This window comes from Alosa alosa, chromosome 17 (genome assembly GCF_017589495.1).
Source record: "Alosa alosa isolate M-15738 ecotype Scorff River chromosome 17, AALO_Geno_1.1, whole genome shotgun sequence".
Lineage (NCBI taxonomy): Eukaryota > Metazoa > Chordata > Actinopteri > Clupeiformes > Clupeidae > Alosa > Alosa alosa.
In genome coordinates this window covers 8,927,636-8,945,395 of record NC_063205.1, presented here as the reverse complement: position 1 = coordinate 8,945,395, position 17,760 = coordinate 8,927,636, and the positions used below count along the sequence as shown (strand labels likewise).

Sequence of the window (17,760 nt, the reverse complement as noted above, 5' to 3'; positions counted from 1 at the left end):
TCCCTCACTCTCTCCTACTCCTCCTTAAGCATGCCAGACAAATAACTTCTGTCCTCTTCCTGACTTTACTTATTGGTAGATTTCACTCTTTCTGTCTCTGTCTTTCTCTCTGTCCTTTCTTCAAACTCTTTCAATTGATTTGGCCAAGACTCTCGAGTCTCACAAGAAACCACTTCATTGAATGTGTTAAGACTTATTTATTTTTAAAACTATTTGATTTGATTTGGAACAGTCACGGTAAGACACAATCTCCCTTTCCCTGTCCCTCTGTTTTCTCTCTCTTCTTTTCTCATTGCTATTACTTTCTGCCTTTGAATCAGGGTCTTTTGTCTCTCAAAAAGAATAAGGAATAGCATATGATAAAACAAAGGAATCCAAATCAGTAAAGCTGTTTCAACTCACCAGCCTTGGGAGTGTGTATGGGTGCGTGTGTGTGTGTGTGCTTGTCCTTGCATATTGCATGAGGAGGCCCTATCTGACACTTCATACACCTCTTGGGAGGTTGTAAGGGTTGATCAATTACTCAGATTGTCCCATTACTCAGATTGTCCCCATCAATAATCAATAATATTAATAAAAGTGGTGGAACTAATATTAATAGTACACATAATATTGTGCTCGGCCATTTGCCTGAAGTTTTAACCTGGATTTGTAATATCAAATTGTGTGGACACGTGTGTGATTTTATGTGTGTGTGTGTGTGTGTGTGTGTGTGTGTGTGCGTGCGTTCATAAGTACAGTACTGAGCACAAATGTATTGATTACTGATTGTCTGCATTCATTGCCCTCCCCTCCTGCAGATCCGAGTGGTGAATGCATTCCGTAGCTCCCTATGTCCTTATGATGGGCTGGAGAAGCCCGAGTCGCGTACCTCCATCCACAACTTCATGACACACCCAGAGTTCCGCATCGAAGACTCCGAGCCGCACATCCCCCTCATCGACGACACGGACGCCGAGGATGACGCCCCCACAAAGCGCAACAACAACAACGCCAGCGGCACCACTGCCTCACCCAGCCCCTCGCCGACCCCCACCCCGACCCCAACACCCCTGGCCACCACCCCACCTCCGCCCTCGCCCAACCAGAACAATAACGCCGTGGAAAGCGGCCTGCACTTTTTCCTGGACGCCAACAGCGGCAAGCCCCGGGCCTCGCCGTCGGCCCCCGCCAGCCCTCTGCACAGCCTGGAGACCTCCCTCTGATCCAGCGCCTCGCTCCCGATCCCACCCACACTGCCCTCTCCACCAACATGCCCCGAGAGGCAGGACTAACTGAGGCGGGTGGAAAGGAAGGCTTGACGGATGGAGGAAAGAGAGGCAGAGAGAGGGAGAGGGAGAGAAAGAGAGAGAGAGAGGTCAAAGTGGAAGGAGCCACTGGCGGAGCATCCTACTTGGAAAGCTCAGCCCATGCTGGATAGAAACCTAAGCACGCATTTAGCCGAATGTAGGGCCTCTTGTTTGGATCTTTTTTTTTTTTTTTTTTCTTTCTTACTTTTATTTTGGTAGTCATTCTTAACACCTCTTCAAGAATTTAAGGGTCTAAACTCTCTGGCTCGCTCTCTCATTCTATCTGCCTCCACTCCCCTCTCCTCAATAAATCTGTTTTAACTGCTATTGTTTTTGTTTTTGTTTAGTCTTTTGTTTTGGTTTTATGGGAAGGGTGGTTCTAAACTCAGAGTGAAAGTGACCTGATTATTTTTTTTTATTATTATTATTATTATTATTATTCATATTATTAATATTATTTTTGAAGGGGTGGGGGGTGGCAGTCGTCCTGGTGGCTTAAGGACGAGCTGTAACAAATGACGAAAAATCCTTTATCATTTTCTTTAGCTGGATGGTGTACATTTTTCTCTGGTCCTTTTGCTCATTCAACAAACACTTTAATCTTCTGCTCTGTTGGCTGTTCATATTTTGAAATATTTATGTTTTTTGTTTGTTTTTTAAGCAGGTCTGTTTACAAAGTTTGTAGATACTTTTTCTTTTTTCTTTCCGTTGGTTGGTTGATAGAGCTTTTCCTGCTGTGATGCAGGAAAAGTAAGAGTTTAAAATGCATTTAAAAAAAAGAGGAAATATTTCAGATACTGCTGTATTTTCAGGAAAAAGGGGTGTTTCTATGGAAACTAAACTATTTTTGCCTGCAAGTTTTATTCGTTATATATTTGTAGATAAATAGAAACCTTTTAGCCAAATAGACAACACTAAGGCTTGTACAGTATGGAGCAGAGGTGAGCAGGTCCAGGGAAGGTTGTGGTGATGTGGTAGCGTGAGGTTAGCATAAGGAATTTTTTTTGGACCAGGGCCTCTGACTTTAAATTTCTATAGTAATCCATCGCTTTCAAAAGAAGATGTTTTGACATTAGCTTTGTGTTCCATGTTGGTGGGACCCCCTGCCCAGTTTCTGGTTCCATTTTTTTTCCCTCCTTTTTCCTCCAATAGTGTGAAGAGGATTCAAAGGGAACGTCACTGACAGCCACAACAGGAGTCTCCTCATGTTTTTAAAAGAGCTTTTTACAACACAGGACTCTTGCATAAGATGGCTGTCATCGGGGGAAACTGTTCCTCTATATTGTGTTTTCCCCCTCTTGAAACTCAACTAAAAATGGTCCACATTTTATTTGGTGATGCATCCATCCCTGCCAATGTACCATATTAAGGTTTGTTTACTCAGGCTTAGGAAAGGTTTGAATTTGAAAACAATATATAAAAAAGGATGAAATGATATAAAGAGAATTTTAAGTTTTAACTTAAGGAGTTTATGTCTTTAGCTAGTTCAACTGTCGTCATGGTCAATGAGAAAAAAGTTAGCGTGGATTATTTTGTTCGAATATTGTTTCATCGTTTTATTATTTTTATATTTAAGGTTTCTTTTCAATGAAAACTTTAAAGCTCCCTGAAGCGTTCTGGTTTGCTGACATGGAAAAAGGTAAAAAACAAAAAAAAAGTTTTCTTCTCCCCCTCATCTGATCTGGAAAGACTCCGACCAGTCATCCAAATGTTGCTGCAGTTGATTTGTAGACTATTGTTTTTTGACACCTGATATACTGGAAAAATGGCAGAATAATCTACACCTTTTTTTCCAAGCAAGGAGAAATCTTAGGCATACACTGGTAGCTCTGCACAGGGTACTTTATTGAACTACACCTCCCTTGGGAAATAAAAGCAACCTTTTGATACAGATGAAATACCACATAGATGAAATGTATCTTTGTATTTTTATGGACAAACTCATGACAATTTTCAACCTACTGAACCAGAACAGTGTGTGTGTGTGGGGAGGGATGGGAGATATTTGATGAAAAATTAGTCACAATTGGGTCGGGGGGTTAACTACAAACATGGGGTTGTGATTTGGTTCTGTTCTGAATCTATTCTACTCAGGGTGGAGGATGGTATGAAAGGAAATGGGCTTTCTAAATAAAGGCTCATGGTTGTAATGCTAACACACAGTTAAGTTATGTTTTGTTCCATATTGTGAAGTAGCTGGTAAACTACAGGGGTGGCATTAGAGGTAAGTCACCAGGCTACATGGTTGGACTGTTAGTCCCTTGTTCAGCTGGCTCTTGAAGGGAAAGGTGTGGGGGGTGGAATGAGGTAAGGGATATATTTTTCAGCAGTTGGGGCAATCTCACAGTTCTTTGGGGGGAATACGTTTTTTTTTTTGTTTCCTTGTTTTATTGGATAAACAAAAAGCAGCTTGAGATTTGCAAATAAAAAGGAAATGGAACGAAACAGGAATCCATACGTTTTATTCTGTAGCTTTCCTCCTGTCATGGGAATGAATGTTTATCCATCTGTTTTATGGATTTATTATTTTTTTATCTTAACATTTGGAAAGAAAATAAAAAAGTACTACATGTCTGTTTATCTTAAGCAATGTAAATGATTATCGTGATTTGATTTACATTTGAAACTTGTTGAGTAATGTGTATGGTTTTTAAGAATAAAAGAAAATAATATTTAGCCTATTTGCAGGACCATGGCCTTCCTTCATACTAAAATACAACTCCATTGATCTACATGCATTAAGTGCTGCGTTTAACTTTTTTTACAGATTTTCTCCTATCATTGTCACCTTTGCACTTGCAGTATATTTTACAAGCTAGCTGTCATGATTTACATTGACTAGACTCGATTAGCAAAACGAAAACGTAAAGGCTGTCTAGACTTCTTTAAGGCGCGCTGTTGTCAACTGTCTACAGACATACACAGGAGGTCTTGCATCCCTTGTGCTGTAGGGGATCTCCCACAGTGACCAACTAACAACCAAGCCTATTTAACATTACATAACATAATACAAGCCACAGCCGTTCGATTTTCTTAATAGGTTTAGCAGTTACCCATGGGAAACAGTTATTTTTAAAGTCTGGGTAGGCACAAGTTATGCATTGATTGAGTCATAGTTGAATATGTTGACAGTCAAACAAATGATGGATTATTAATCCACTGTCCACTAAACTGTCTTCAACGGAATGGTCATAACTCATGCTATGGTGGAAGCACTCACTGACTGACCTGTACGCTTTGCAATTTAGCTCAGTGGGTGGGGATGAGACAGGAAACTGTAGGGCCTACTGCCTAAGCCTACTGCCAAAGATTGCTACTGCCATACTTAGTCCATGAGCCACAGGCTCAAAAAGGGGCGTGTCACTACCTGTCACTAAATTCTGACTACATTTTTCTGAAAGCTACATATCTCTGGAGTATAAAATGGTATGATGGCAAGTTGGATCTTGTAGCTTTGTGGCTGTACAGGCCTTCAAAGTTGACCTCTGATTTGAAAAAAAGGAAATTCTGCCTATTGGCTTTTTTTTGTTAAACCACTCAGAGCCCAGAAAATAATCCAAACCTCATTATTACTGATGCATATGTGGTGTTTGATGTTGGCATACATATTTTTGAATCATTATGTGATTTTACCCTTCATTTTGGTTGATAAAATTCAAGATTTATGTGTAATAATGAGCAAATCTACGTCTTCAGAGACACAACGTGTTGCAGCACTAATTGAAATGCCCACTACTTCATTAATCAATGTATTTATACCTTCCTACCTCCCAGCAGAGACTTGAAATACAAATGATTACATAGGTCTGCATTGCTATGCTATTTACTATTTGTAAATGTACTATTCGGAAACACCCCAAAATTCAGTAAATTAGTATTGTATTGAAGAGATATTCCAAGAGATCAAAACATCATGATTACCAATCACTACCTTTACATTCAAGTAATACCACACAAAAAAATTTCACATCACCACATGTACCCAGCTTAACATAAATATTATAATTTTATAATGTCCAGGGCACATGAAATGCATTCAGTAATTTCCTGTGTATTAGCCGTATTGTGTATAAGCCACAGGACAGTGTTTTATGGAAGTTAAAAGAAACAAAACCATATACCATATTAACTGCCCCCATGTATTAACCTCATAGCTGAAGAAATTTTGCAAAATAGCAGCAGCTAATAGTTGGGAAATTATGGTAAATGCATCACAGGTGCTAAAATGATCTACATTATACATTTCAGTTGTACTTTTGACTAGTAAGAATGTGGGAATGAGATGTAGATGAACTGGTTGGTGAAAATATTCATACTTTACACATTGTTATCATTATGTACAATTATTATTATTATTATTATCATACTTAACATTGTCTTTCATCTGATGTTAAAATCATTTCCATTGAAAAGAAATAATAACTATTTTCCAAGACTTGATCTACAAGTACATACATTTACAACAGTTTTAAACATTCTACACAGTTAGATCTGATGAGACAGAAACTGAAATTGGATCAATCCATTTTCAGAGGAACATGAGTTAATTTGCATATCTACAGCAGGCAAAGCAACACAAGAGGTTAGGGATGATCTGATTCAGGCTCATACTACAGGCAAAGATCATGACATAGAGGCTGGAGTCAGATACACCTAAGCACAAATTCCATGATACATTGACAAAGCAAAAATGAAAGACATTTACGAGCATGATTCAAAAAAGAAAACACAGGCATATGGCAAGACCATCATGTTAAAGACTGGACATGAGAGAAGTTTTTTCTCACCCTCTTGGACCTTAACCATGGTCATTGGCGACACCTGAGGGGACCCCAAGGAAAACCTCTAAAGCAGCACTTGCAAAGCATTTGCAGAAACTTGCATCACTATCAGATAATCTTCCAGATGAATATAATACAGCAACAATCATTGATGGAATGTCTCTGGTCCAGAAGGTCAATAACAATGTCTCAACTTATGCAGACATTGCTGCTGCTATTCATAGCATGATCCGTAAAGAGGCAAAGCAGAGGCAGATACTTTTTTAGATTAAATTAGATTAGATTTAACTTTATTGTCATTGTGCAGAGAACAAGTACAGAGACAACAAAATGCAGTTTATGCCTAACCAGAAGTGCAAAAAAAAGCAGAAAAGCCGCAATGTGATATACACAGTATAGGCAGGTGGTGCATAGACAGGACAAGAAATATAGTGCAGTGTAGACAGTAGTATACAGTTGTTTTGCAAAAGGTGGTTTAGAGTACCATAAATTAAATATAAATATAAATATGTTGCATAAGAGCAGAATAAATATGGCTATGTACTGTAATATGAACAATGTATGAACAACATGTACAGGTATGTGCAATGTAGTGGCGGTACCATTATAGTAGTAGTAAGAACAATATAGATATATGCAGTGTATTAACAGAATATATTACAGAAAAACTGAATAAATATGGATATTTAGTATAAACCATATAGACAGATATGTACAGTATGTACAACTATGTGCAGTGTGGTAACAGTACCATTGTAGTGCAGAAACAGTAACATTACAATAGTATTAATAATAAGTGTATGTGCAGGATGAAAAGCAGTAGAATATGGCTATGTAAGTATAATTACAGTATGCATATTTGTAAATAGATGGATGGGATAGATGGGTTTCTCTGCTTTCAGCTTTCTCTGAACCTGCTGGTTCGGATGCGGAGAGACCTGTAACACCTCCCGGAGGGGAGTAGGGTGAACAATCTGTGGTTGGGGTGAGAACAGTCTTTGATGATGCGCCGCCACGCAAGCATCGCTTGTTCTGGATGGCCTCGGATGGAGGGGAGTGAGGAACGGTGATGTGTTGGGCAGTTTTCAGCACCCTCTGCAGTGCTTTCCGGTCGGGCAGAGCAGTTGCCATACCAAACTGTGACACAGTTGGTGAGGATGCTCTCGATGTTGCATCGGGTAGATCGCTCACCAGGATCTGAGGAGACAGATGGACCTCAGAAAGAAGAGACGCTGGTGAGCCTTTTTGATCAGGGTAGAGGTGTTGAGGGTCCAAGAGAGGTCCTCAGAGATGTGGACACCCAGAAACTTGAAGCTGGTGACATGCTCCACCTCAGTCCTGTTGATGAGAATGGGTGTGTGTGTGCTAGCTTTAGACTTCCTGAAGTCCACAATGAGCTCTTTGGTCTTCTTGGTGTTGAGAGCCAGGTTGTTGTCAGTGCACCACGATGTTAGGTGCTGGACCTCCTCCCTGTAGGCCGTCCCATCGTTTTTGCTGATGAGCCCAATCACCGTAGTGTCATCTGCAAACTTGACAATGGTGTTAGAGCCATGTACACATTGTACAGGTGTGCAGTCGTAGGTGAAGAGGGAGTAGAGGAGATGGCTCAGCACACATCCCTGTGGTACACTGGTGGGTGTTTGATGGTTGAGGAGGTGCGATTATCTAACCTAACATACTGAGGTCTGTTGGTTAGGAAGTCCAGAATCCATAAGTTATTTTTTTCTTTTATCACATGCACATATATTGGTAGATGTTTTTTCTTTACCTTGACATGTTTCGACGTATACTTCCGTCTTCATCAGAAGGTCACACGGTGGAGTAGTGTGACGCGTTTTTATCAGCTGATGTTACGGAGGTGTGATCCACCTGTCAGTTTTTTGACAGGTGGACCACACCTCCTGCATGCCAGAGTCATTAAGCAGGAGAACAACCGATACCACCGCTGGATAAAGAAGGCGATTGAAATAGGAAAGCGGAGCCCAAAGACGATGAACAGAGATGAGGGAGCATATATGCTCTCCCATACCTGGAGTGCCGTCCTGGGGGGCGGCTGACTGACAGCAGGAGGTGTGGTCCACCTGTCAAAAAACTGTCAGGTGGATCACACCTCGTAACAACATCAGCTGATAAAAACGAGTCACACTACTCCACCGTTTGACCTTCTGATGAAGATGGAAGTATACGTTGAAACATGTCAAGGTAAAGAAAAAACATCTACCAATATATGTGTATGTGATAAAAGAAAAACCAAACTTATTTATCTCAAGTGTACACAATGAATGCAATACAAGTAGTCCAGAATCCAGTTACAGAGGGAGGTATTGATGCCCAGTTCACTGAGTTTGGTGATCAGTTTGGAGGGGATGATGGTGTTGAACACTGAGCTGAAGTCAATGAACAGCATTCTTACATAGGTGGTGCTATTGTCAAGGTGGGACAGGGCAGAGTGAATTGCCATAGAGATGGCATACTCTGTGCTCCTGTTCTGACGATGAATTCAATGAATAGATTAAAGATCCTTTGTACTCGTTTCAGCTACAATTTAAAAAACATTTGTACTGCAGACCTCATCATTTAACATTAATTTCAACTCACAATTGAAAGTAAGGAAGGTAGAATAGTAATGATCAATAAGGTCTGCATTCAGGTATTGCCAGGGAGGGATTACTGCATGGGCCTACCCAAATTAGCCTTTTTTTGCACATAAATCTTGAATTTTATCAACCAAAATGAAGAGCAAAATCACATAATGAGTCAAAATATGTATGCCAACATCAAACACCACATATGCATCAGTAATAATAAGATTTGGATTATTTTCTGGGCTCTTTTGAGTTTTTTTTTTTTTTTTTTCAAATCAGAGGTCAACTTTGAAGGCCTGCACAGCCACAAAGCTACAAGATCTAACTTGTTATCATACCATTTTATACTCCAGAGATATGTAGCTTTCAGAAAAATATAGTGAGAATTATATACCCCCACCCCCATTATTATATTAAAACTGCCGACTTTTAGGGTTTGATGAGCGCATGTAAACACTTCCAGATTGGAATATTGTTAAGGAGGTTATCTGTTAAAAGAAATGTTCAACTGCATAAACACGTGTGTTTATTTTTCTCCCAGAATGTGTAGTTTTGAAAAACGGGGTTTTCATGTGGTTTCATTCATTCCCCATGGACGTGCTTTAGTCTCATATGTTCTGGCCGGACAGTAGGTCCGTAAACTCAGACAAACTCTGGCGGACACGGCGTTAATTAAGCTTCTCTCCCACCTTGCCAGACAACCGGGAAGATTATAGAAGGATGTGCAACTGCAAAACTCGCCGCGACCCCAACCGTACGTAGGTGTTGACAAACTTTTGCCCGGCTTAAAACCCAATAGAAGGGGACTCGACGCTGTCAACTAGACATATATTAGTTTGCTAGCTGGCTAGCGCTGAATGGCTTGACATAAACATTTCCTTGTGTGTCTTTACCCTTTGGCTTTTTACCCTGTTGAGGTCAGATATAGTTAACACGGAAGACACTGAAAACTAGACCGAGTAGCCTCTGCCCCATAACTGCACCCCTGACACTGTCACCTTTGCACTTGCAGTAGATCTTGCAAGCTAGTTTTGTCATGAATTACCTTGACTAGACTCGATTAGCAAAACAAAACAGGCTGTCTAGACTAGACTTCTTTAAGACGCGCTGTTGTCAACTGTCTGCAGAGTGACGAAGGCGAGGAAGACTGCGAATCCTCTCGCTGCACCATGAAGGAGTGGTGGTTACATGTGGGCTTGATTTGCGTGCCGCTGGTGGCGGTGTACTTGCACGTCCCACCGCCACAATTGTCTCCAGCATTGCAGACCTGGCGTTCGACCGGAGACCTCTTTGCTTTCAGAGGCAGTCATATATTTTATAGAGGTAAGGACTTTGGGTCATTTTGCTTAAGACAAATACTTCTCCCTTGTGATGATATTTCGCAAGAACTGGTGTTTGCTTTTGTCCATAACAGAGTCTTTTGGAGCTCGTGGAAGCTCAGATGTTGTCATACTATTACATGGGTTTCCCACTTCAAGTTATGATTGGTATAAGGTAAGTGTTATATTGTATTGTGTTGTATTGCAGCTATGCACAAGTTAGAATTGAGGAAGCTCCAGTTGTCTTCTTCAGATCTCTAACTTGAGGATTTGGCCTATAATAATAATGATAATGATAATGATAATTGTTTTATTTTATTACGTGATTGGTTGCGTTTGTAGATTTGGGAAGCTTTGAATCAGCGTTTCAACAGGGTGATAGCACTAGACTTCTTGGGTTTTGGCTTCAGTGATAAACCTGTGAGTATACATTTCCTCTGTTCTACTTAGGACATGTGCGTGTAAATGGTGTTTGCATTTTCATAAAGGGGATACATATAGAAAAAGTTAACATAAAGAGGTGCTGTTGTTTATAAATACAGATATAGTATGATATAGTCATACTATTTAAGGGGTACATGGGCAATTCCACGCAAAACTGTCACGTCCATAACGCCAACACGATGCCATGGTATGATGTGAATGATAATTACTTGAAATTTGAGCATTCACTCTTGGTTGTAGAACTTACATGAAAAACTTTTCACGTAATCATTCGCATCATACAAATACCATGGCGTTTAGTTGCCGTTATGGACATGACAGTTTAGCGTGGTATTGCCCAGATGTTAAAAAATTGCCAGCAGCGAGCAATAGGAGTGTGGTTGTGTAACAACGAAGATGGCCCACACTGTCATTTCAAGCGGTGAAGTCAAGGAAAGCAGGGCACAGAATCATTGACTATTGCCTCTTTAAAAAATGGCCCATCTCCTTAAACACCACAGTGTCCAGCCATTGCGTGTAAAAGAGACAGACATATTCATAGTTAGCTCAAAACTCTGTTAAAGTAGATTTTGGATGGATGGATAATCATAGGTAATGTTACCTTTCATAAATGGAGCCAGTACCACAGTCAATCTTCTTCACACTGGCACTATCTTTTGTAACAGAGGCCCCACAGATACTCCATCTTTGAACAAGCAACCATCGTGGAGGCACTGGTCACTCACCTTGGCCTGGCTGACCACAAAATCAACATTCTGTCCCATGACTATGGAGACACTGTAGCACTGGAATTACTCTACAGGTGAGGGCACAGCTTCAGTGCAGATTGAAGCGAGGCAGATCAGTTCAAATGTTGCTTAAGCACTCCAGAGTACATCTCCAGCGTTTATTCACACAAGCTGAAGCCAACCTGCTTTCTATTTGACAAGTAAAATATACCAGTCTGTTGATAATGAATACCAGTTCATTAGCTCTGTCTAAACTATGCAAAGAAATGTCAAACTCTGTTAACTCATTGAATGCCAAGCTGTTTTCGGAAGCTTTGTCCTAGAGTGCCAGCAATCTAGTACCATTGTTGATGATTTTTGTACAGCCACAGCATATTCTGTGTTATAGCTATGAACACATACAATGGCTCGTTTGAAAGGTGAGACTTTAAGCTCTCAGTGGGTGCAAACCGTGTATTTCTACACGCTTCTGTTCCTGAGAAATCGCAAGCTAAACAGTGGCTAGTTTTCATCAAAATCGCTGTTTTTTTTTTTTTTTTTGAAATGGAGATATAACGTCTTTCATGAAATATGAAGTGTTGCCTGTAAAGTTTCCGGGAAGTGACCTGGCGAGACTGCCACCTAGTGATAGACCCACGAAAATGGCCTGGTTTTGAGCTGACGTGCATGCGTCACTGATTCGACCCAAAGCGGCAACCGAGTTATGATAAAATGTCCAGATTGTGCGTTTTCATGAGTTTTCGATCGTCATATATTTCATTTCCATTCATCACAGAGTTCCCAAAATCACATATAAGGTGTGTTAGAGTGTCTAGTTTCGTAATTTAAAAAAAAAAGCTTTTGGCACTCAACGCATTTGGCACTCAATGAGTTAATCCACCTGCTCAGCCACATGTAAACCCCATAACTATTCTCCCCAGACTGATGTAGCATGGTGGTGTGTGTGGCCCCCTGAGACTAGTAGTTTAATAACTGGATAGCATGAAAATGGGATCTGACAGAATACTGGAACCTTGTCTGAGTTGATATGTAAGTTGCTCCTTTCCTCTCTGTCCCTGTCCCTCTCCCCAACCCAATCTGTGTCTCTGTGTGAAGGAGTGAACACAATCGAACAGGACACCTGGCAATTAAAAGTTTATGCCTCTCCAATGGAGGTAAGAGTGTTATGACATGTATAGAAAGTAACAACTCTACTTAAATTAACAGACTAATACGGTCTGTAATATATTGTGATAGAGTTTGTGTCTTGTAGCAATGCTGCCAGTAGTTTGTACCACTTCATATTATCTGGTACAAGCTCTTTTCACTGTCACACCACTGATGTTGTGGTTATGTTGCATATGCACACTGTGTGGAGGGCTCTAAGAACTGACTGGCATGATGCTTCTGGGTTCGACTGCTTCAACTGCTGTCTTCTGCTTTGACTGCTGCTAATAGAGCTGCAGCCAGCCAGAAGCAGATGGGCTCCCCCTATTAAGTCGAGTTCTACTCAAGGTTTCTTCCGGGAATATGGGAGTTTTTCCTTGCCACTGTTGCCATATGGCATGCATGTAGGGGGTTAAGGGTTACGGCTGCCAGTCTTCTGGTCGTTGTGTTCCTTAAACGTCTGTATATAGATTCATATAAAACACAACAAATACTAAGAACATACTAAGACTAACCGAGTCCACATCAATGGGGAGCATTTGTTAGCCTAAGCATTTGTTAGCAAAGCCTATGTATATAAACTACCGCAACAACTTGCTGCGTTAGCCTCAAGATGTATTATTGTTATTATTATTTTCTTCTATATTATTGTGTTAAATGTTCCAATGTTCCACTTTGAGCTGCATTCTGTGTATGAAAGGTGCTATATAAATAAAGCTTATTATTATTATTATCATTATTATTATTGTAGGGATATTCCCAGAGACGCATCACCCCAGATTTCTGCAGAAGGTGAGTGAGAGGGGTCTGTCCTGTGTTTGTCAGGGGTTTCTCAGGGTTTGAATCTGACAGTGGTTACTTGCTGACGACTCCCAGTCTCCCTCTCAATCTTTTCCTGTCAATATTCACTGTCTTTTCCCAGTGAAAGGCAAAAGGCTTAAATTAAACTCCAAACAAAACCAACCATAACAACACAATTTGAATTATCTCTGTGAAAACTAGGGCCATAACTATGGCACAGTTTGGACAGGTTTATGTCAAGTTCTGTCCTGATCCTATGAATTTTCAAATTAGGCAACCTTCGATTGTGGATGCTGTAAGGACAAAGTCTCACCATTTAAAATTTCAAAACGTGTGCCTTTGAAAGGGGATGGGGAAAGAAGCAGCCTTTATTCTTGTCCAATTTTTCTCACCATTTACAACAACACTATTTAATACGGGGCACTATAAATGACCACTCCACTGAGAAGCCACGAGTGCAGAAGCATGTCTTTTTGCTTTGAATCAGCCAACTTGCCTCTCTTCTACCTTTTTTCTTTTCCCCTGAAGGGTTTGCACGGAGAGTGATTTAATCCTCTATGTTCACCTCTCTCTGAGTACAAGATTCAGTGTGTTGTTGTCATGTTGACTATAGTGACTGAGAAAACATAGGACTGCTGGTACAGTACATTGTTTGGATCAGCATTTGTTAGTGTCATTTATTTTCCCTGTTCCAGTCGCTGTTCCAGGATTTTATAAGTAAGATAAATAATGTTTTTCAATAACAATAAACCACAGTCATGTCCTCAAATGACCTCTTATACCACAGAGAAAACAATGGTGCAAGCAAGGCTGCCTTCATTTACTGGCATGTGCCAACTAAGCCATGAGTTGAAATACTTGACAGATGTCCATCGTGTTTGTGGTTTGACGTCAGGACACGTACTCAGACACACACTGCACGTCGTCAGGGTACACTTTGGCCTCTAGTCCATGGAACTGGACGCATCTGTGCATCAAGGGACACCCCCAGAAGTTATGACTACAGGCAGAAGCTCTGACCACTGGCCATTGTTTATCATGCAGATGCAGGCTTGCAGAGTTTAGTACTATGAGCAGACAGACGAGCCACTGCTACTCCTGTCAGTTAAAATATTGCCAATGAAGGGATTTTTTAAAGACTTTGGTATATTTGATGGTGCTTTGTTTCCACTGTTTACTGATTATGTCATATTGTTTGTTATACACCGAAGAGAATGGTGTATGGATGAGTGTAGTCTGTGTCACGTTACTCACATACATGCTAGACACTTCAATTAGCTCTTATTCACGATCACCCAGAGAATCCGAGCCTAATTTTGCATCATCTCTTTTCAGTGATTGCACCTCAAGTGAAGCCAGTGGCCACACACTTTCACTCAAACGTCCATTTCTGTCCACAGGTGCTGAAGGACGGTGGCATTATAACCCCAGTGCTCACTCGTCTCATGAACTACATGCTCTTCTCTCGAGGGTGAGCGGCTCCCACCTCCACCTCCATGCGTAGGCCCAGTTATCAGATCTGAACAAGCGAGGCCCGTGGAAAACATTGCCATGTTGGGCTACCTAAGCGCCTGGGTTGTTTGTTATGTCTTTGTTATCTGCGGAACAAAGAATGTCGTGACTGACTCCAGATAAGTGGACATAAATGAGGTCAAGCTCATTGAACAGGGCCCTGATCACGCCTGTGAGACTGCATGCTGCAACATGTTGACATCCAGCCCAAGTTATACTTACAATCGTCTGCTTTCTAGACTGTTATTATTTTTAAGAGGCGTTTGGGTGGTGAAGGCTCTTTTCACTGTTACTATAAGCTCTATGCAGCCACAGCAGTGAACTGATTGAGTGTCAACCTTTCTGATTCCAGCATAGGAGAGGTGTTTGGGCCCTTCACCCAGCCCACCGATGCAGAGTACTGGGACATGTGGACAGGCATCCGCTTCAAGGATGGGAATCTCGTCATGGACAGGTAGGCATTTGGGAGTGGAGGTTGTTTGCATATAAAGTCATCAGCATCATGATGTTTTACATTTAGGTCTTGTACATGACAAATGTGTGTCTAAGAATAGGGAAGGCATTTAGTGATAGTGAGAAAAAATTGCCTTAAATGTGATCTGGCTAATTGAGTTCAAAATTTCAAAACGTGTGCCTTTGAAAGGGGATGGGGAAAGAAGCAGCCTTTATTTTTGTCCAATTGTTTGAGGTTTGATAATGACAGGCAGTCTTGGTTTGTGGTGGTTTTGCCTGAATCCACATGAGCAGATTCAGTGGTCCCCAAAAGCTAATTTTTGCAGTGTGGGTGGCAACAGATTCTGTAGACTCAACACTGATCCCAGATCCCAACGCCAGCGCTCTGGGACTTTGTCCCTCTCATTTACTGCTCATCAACACATGGTGTTGCTGTTATTGTCTCTGGAGATTTGACCATTGGCTTCTCTCTCCCCAGTATCCTGCAGTTCATTAACCAGAGACTCAAACACCGAGACCGATGGGTGGGGGCTCTCACGTCAACACACGTCCCTGGTAAGACTGCGGAACGTATCTGCAGGGCTAGGCTGAACTTTGGGGTACCCTCACGTCTAGAGTGATGTCTCTAATCCAGGTGACCTGATTATTAAAGTTGGTTGTTTGGATTGTGGAAATGGAAGACCAGAACCAATCTCTAACAGGCATGAGATACATGAGATTTGCTTTGGTGAATTACAGGGCATTGTGACAGTCAGGGATGGATTACTGCACGGGCCTACCGGGCCCAGGCCCAGGGGGTCAGGGGGCCCTGAAGCCCAAGCCTTTGCATGGAATCATTGCCTCAATATCAACAAATCAGGATGTAGGCTATGAATCTGATTGAATTTAGTATTGGCCATCCCCAAAATGCACCAGAATACAGGAAATCACATCAAACAAATTAAAAATGTTCTGGGGGAGGACCCCCAACCCCCCCCCCCCCCCACATATACGACAATAAGTGGGGGGCCCGTAATACATCAGGGCCCAGGGGCCCGAAAGTTCATAATCCTCCCATGGTGACCGTATATTACAGACTGCAGATGTACATTTCTGCTTGACCATGTAGCTCTCTCCATGCATTTGCATTGTCCTTATCCTCTTCATCCCTTATGATTGTGTTCATTTGGCTCAATACTCTCAGTTACTAGAGATGCAGTACAGGAGACCTGTGTCTCTCACAGACACCCACAGTCTATTGAATCAGTCACAAGAGCAGTCACTTGTGAGCTTTAGCAAACCCGAGTGAACGACATACTCAGGGTGGCGCGTTTCCTCAAACTGTTCGAGTGTGGAGTGATTCATTGAAAGTAAGCTGCTTAGCAGCAGGTAATCTCCCTTGAGCCTATTACCCCATCTGCGGCCTGGTGACTTAACCACTGGGGCACTTTTTGCGGGTCTTTTTCGTTTACGGATACACACCCGTTGTGCAGAGTTATGAATTCTACACAAGAATGAAGGACTTGTGACACACATGGAGGTATAACGGCATTTAGCGTCATGCAGTAGGCTAATTTTGGTAATAACAAAGATTGACCTAATGCTTCAAGTGTATTTAAAGTATTTCAACAAAGAACTTTCTAGAAACCTCCTCTGCAGCGCTTATGTATGTCAATCCAACTTCTGTCCTCCAGTTCACATGATCTACGGTCCACTGGATCCAGTCAATCCCCACCCCCAGTTCATCCGGCACTACCAGTGAGTTCATCCTCGCAGCCTAATCCTCCTCCTCCCCCTCCAGCCTCCTCAGCACTGAAGCTTGCACTTTTTCCTCCAGTGAACCCCGTAGACAGACAGGGCTTAAACAAAAGATATTCTCTGCTAACGTTGGGATTGTGTGTTGACGAGGACATGCTCTTTAAAAGGACTATACGTCTGAGTGTTTCTACCATTAAATATACTACTAATGAAAAGAAATGATAGACTGTGAGAATCTTTTCTAGAGTTGCTGTATTGAAATTCACAGTACTGACCTGCATAAATAACTTAATGTGTTATGTCTTTCATAACTTTTATCTGAGCACAGCCTTCTCTTTCTCTGTTTAGCAAAATGGTTCAGAGATCCACAGTGTCCGTCCTGGACGAGCACATCAGCCACTACCCACAACTAGAGGACCCCACAGGGTTCATGAACGCATATCTCAACTTCATCAACTCCTTTTGAGGGTCGGGATTATTTAGCCACAAGTGGATTTGACTCCGACAGACTCCTGTCCTGTGCAAATCCTCAGTGCTTTGCTGGAAATGCAGACCACTGCACAACACTGCTGTGGCTGTAGTGACGTGACTCCACCAACAATAAAGCCACATGCTGCTCTCAGTGGCTAATACAGACATCTCACCAGCTGGGTGATATCACAGTGGGCAATTATGTAAATGTTTTCACAGTAGGCCAGCAGACTTATTTTTAAACAGGGAAATGAATGTGAAAGCCTTCTAACCGAACACGAATAACTAATGGGCCAAAAATGCATGTGGTGTTATCATAATTCTAATGAATAAGGATGAGCAGCTCAGGCAGACTCACTTTTGTTCCCTAACAGCGTGTATGCCCACTGTGATGTGGCTAATGTACAAATGTTTTGATGATGCCTTTTATTAAAACATATTTTTTAAAAATGTGATGTTTATCTGACTCTCTCCCCTACCTTTTCATAGAACAT

At 41.5% G+C, this 17,760-nt stretch overlaps 2 protein-coding genes across 13 annotated transcripts in view; both read left to right on the top strand.

The window, feature by feature from the left end:
- The window catches only part of atp2b1a (ATPase plasma membrane Ca2+ transporting 1a), a 64,738-nt gene that overhangs the window by 45,273 nt on the left and 1,705 nt on the right, over positions 1-17,760 (top strand). For 11 of the 12 annotated variants that reach the window (XM_048267961.1, XM_048267962.1, XM_048267964.1 and 8 more), the window contains one exon: positions 801-3,970. In XM_048267961.1, the coding sequence (XP_048123918.1) occupies positions 801-1,205 (405 nt within the window). In that variant the 3' untranslated portion in view covers positions 1,206-3,970. Of the gene's footprint in view, positions 1-800; positions 3,971-17,760 lie in introns of those variants that run through there. The other variant, XR_007196308.1, reaches the window with a different exon arrangement.
- mest lies at positions 9,464-17,718 on the top strand. The gene is made up of 11 exons (XM_048267972.1): positions 9,464-9,978; positions 10,070-10,149; positions 10,317-10,394; positions 11,084-11,220; positions 12,242-12,300; positions 13,044-13,084; positions 14,494-14,564; positions 14,958-15,059; positions 15,537-15,613; positions 16,732-16,795; positions 17,144-17,718. The coding sequence occupies exons 1-11, from the start codon at positions 9,825-9,827 to the stop codon at positions 17,259-17,261; spliced, it is 981 nt and encodes a 326-aa protein (XP_048123929.1). The 5' UTR covers positions 9,464-9,824; the 3' UTR covers positions 17,262-17,718.

What these genes read in the sequence shown, in the direction of transcription:
- mest (XM_048267972.1), top strand. Translation starts at nt 9,825, where the DNA reads ATGAAGGAGTGGTGGTTACATGTGGGCTTGATTTGCGTGCCGCTGGTG. An exon ending in CAGTCATATATTTTATAGAG is followed by an intron (nt 9,979 to 10,069) that starts GTAAGGACTTTG and finishes TGTCCATAACAG; the next exon opens with AGTCTTTTGGAGCTCGTGGA. An exon ending in ACCCCAGATTTCTGCAGAAG is followed by an intron (nt 13,085 to 14,493) that starts GTGAGTGAGAGG and finishes TTCTGTCCACAG; the next exon opens with GTGCTGAAGGACGGTGGCAT.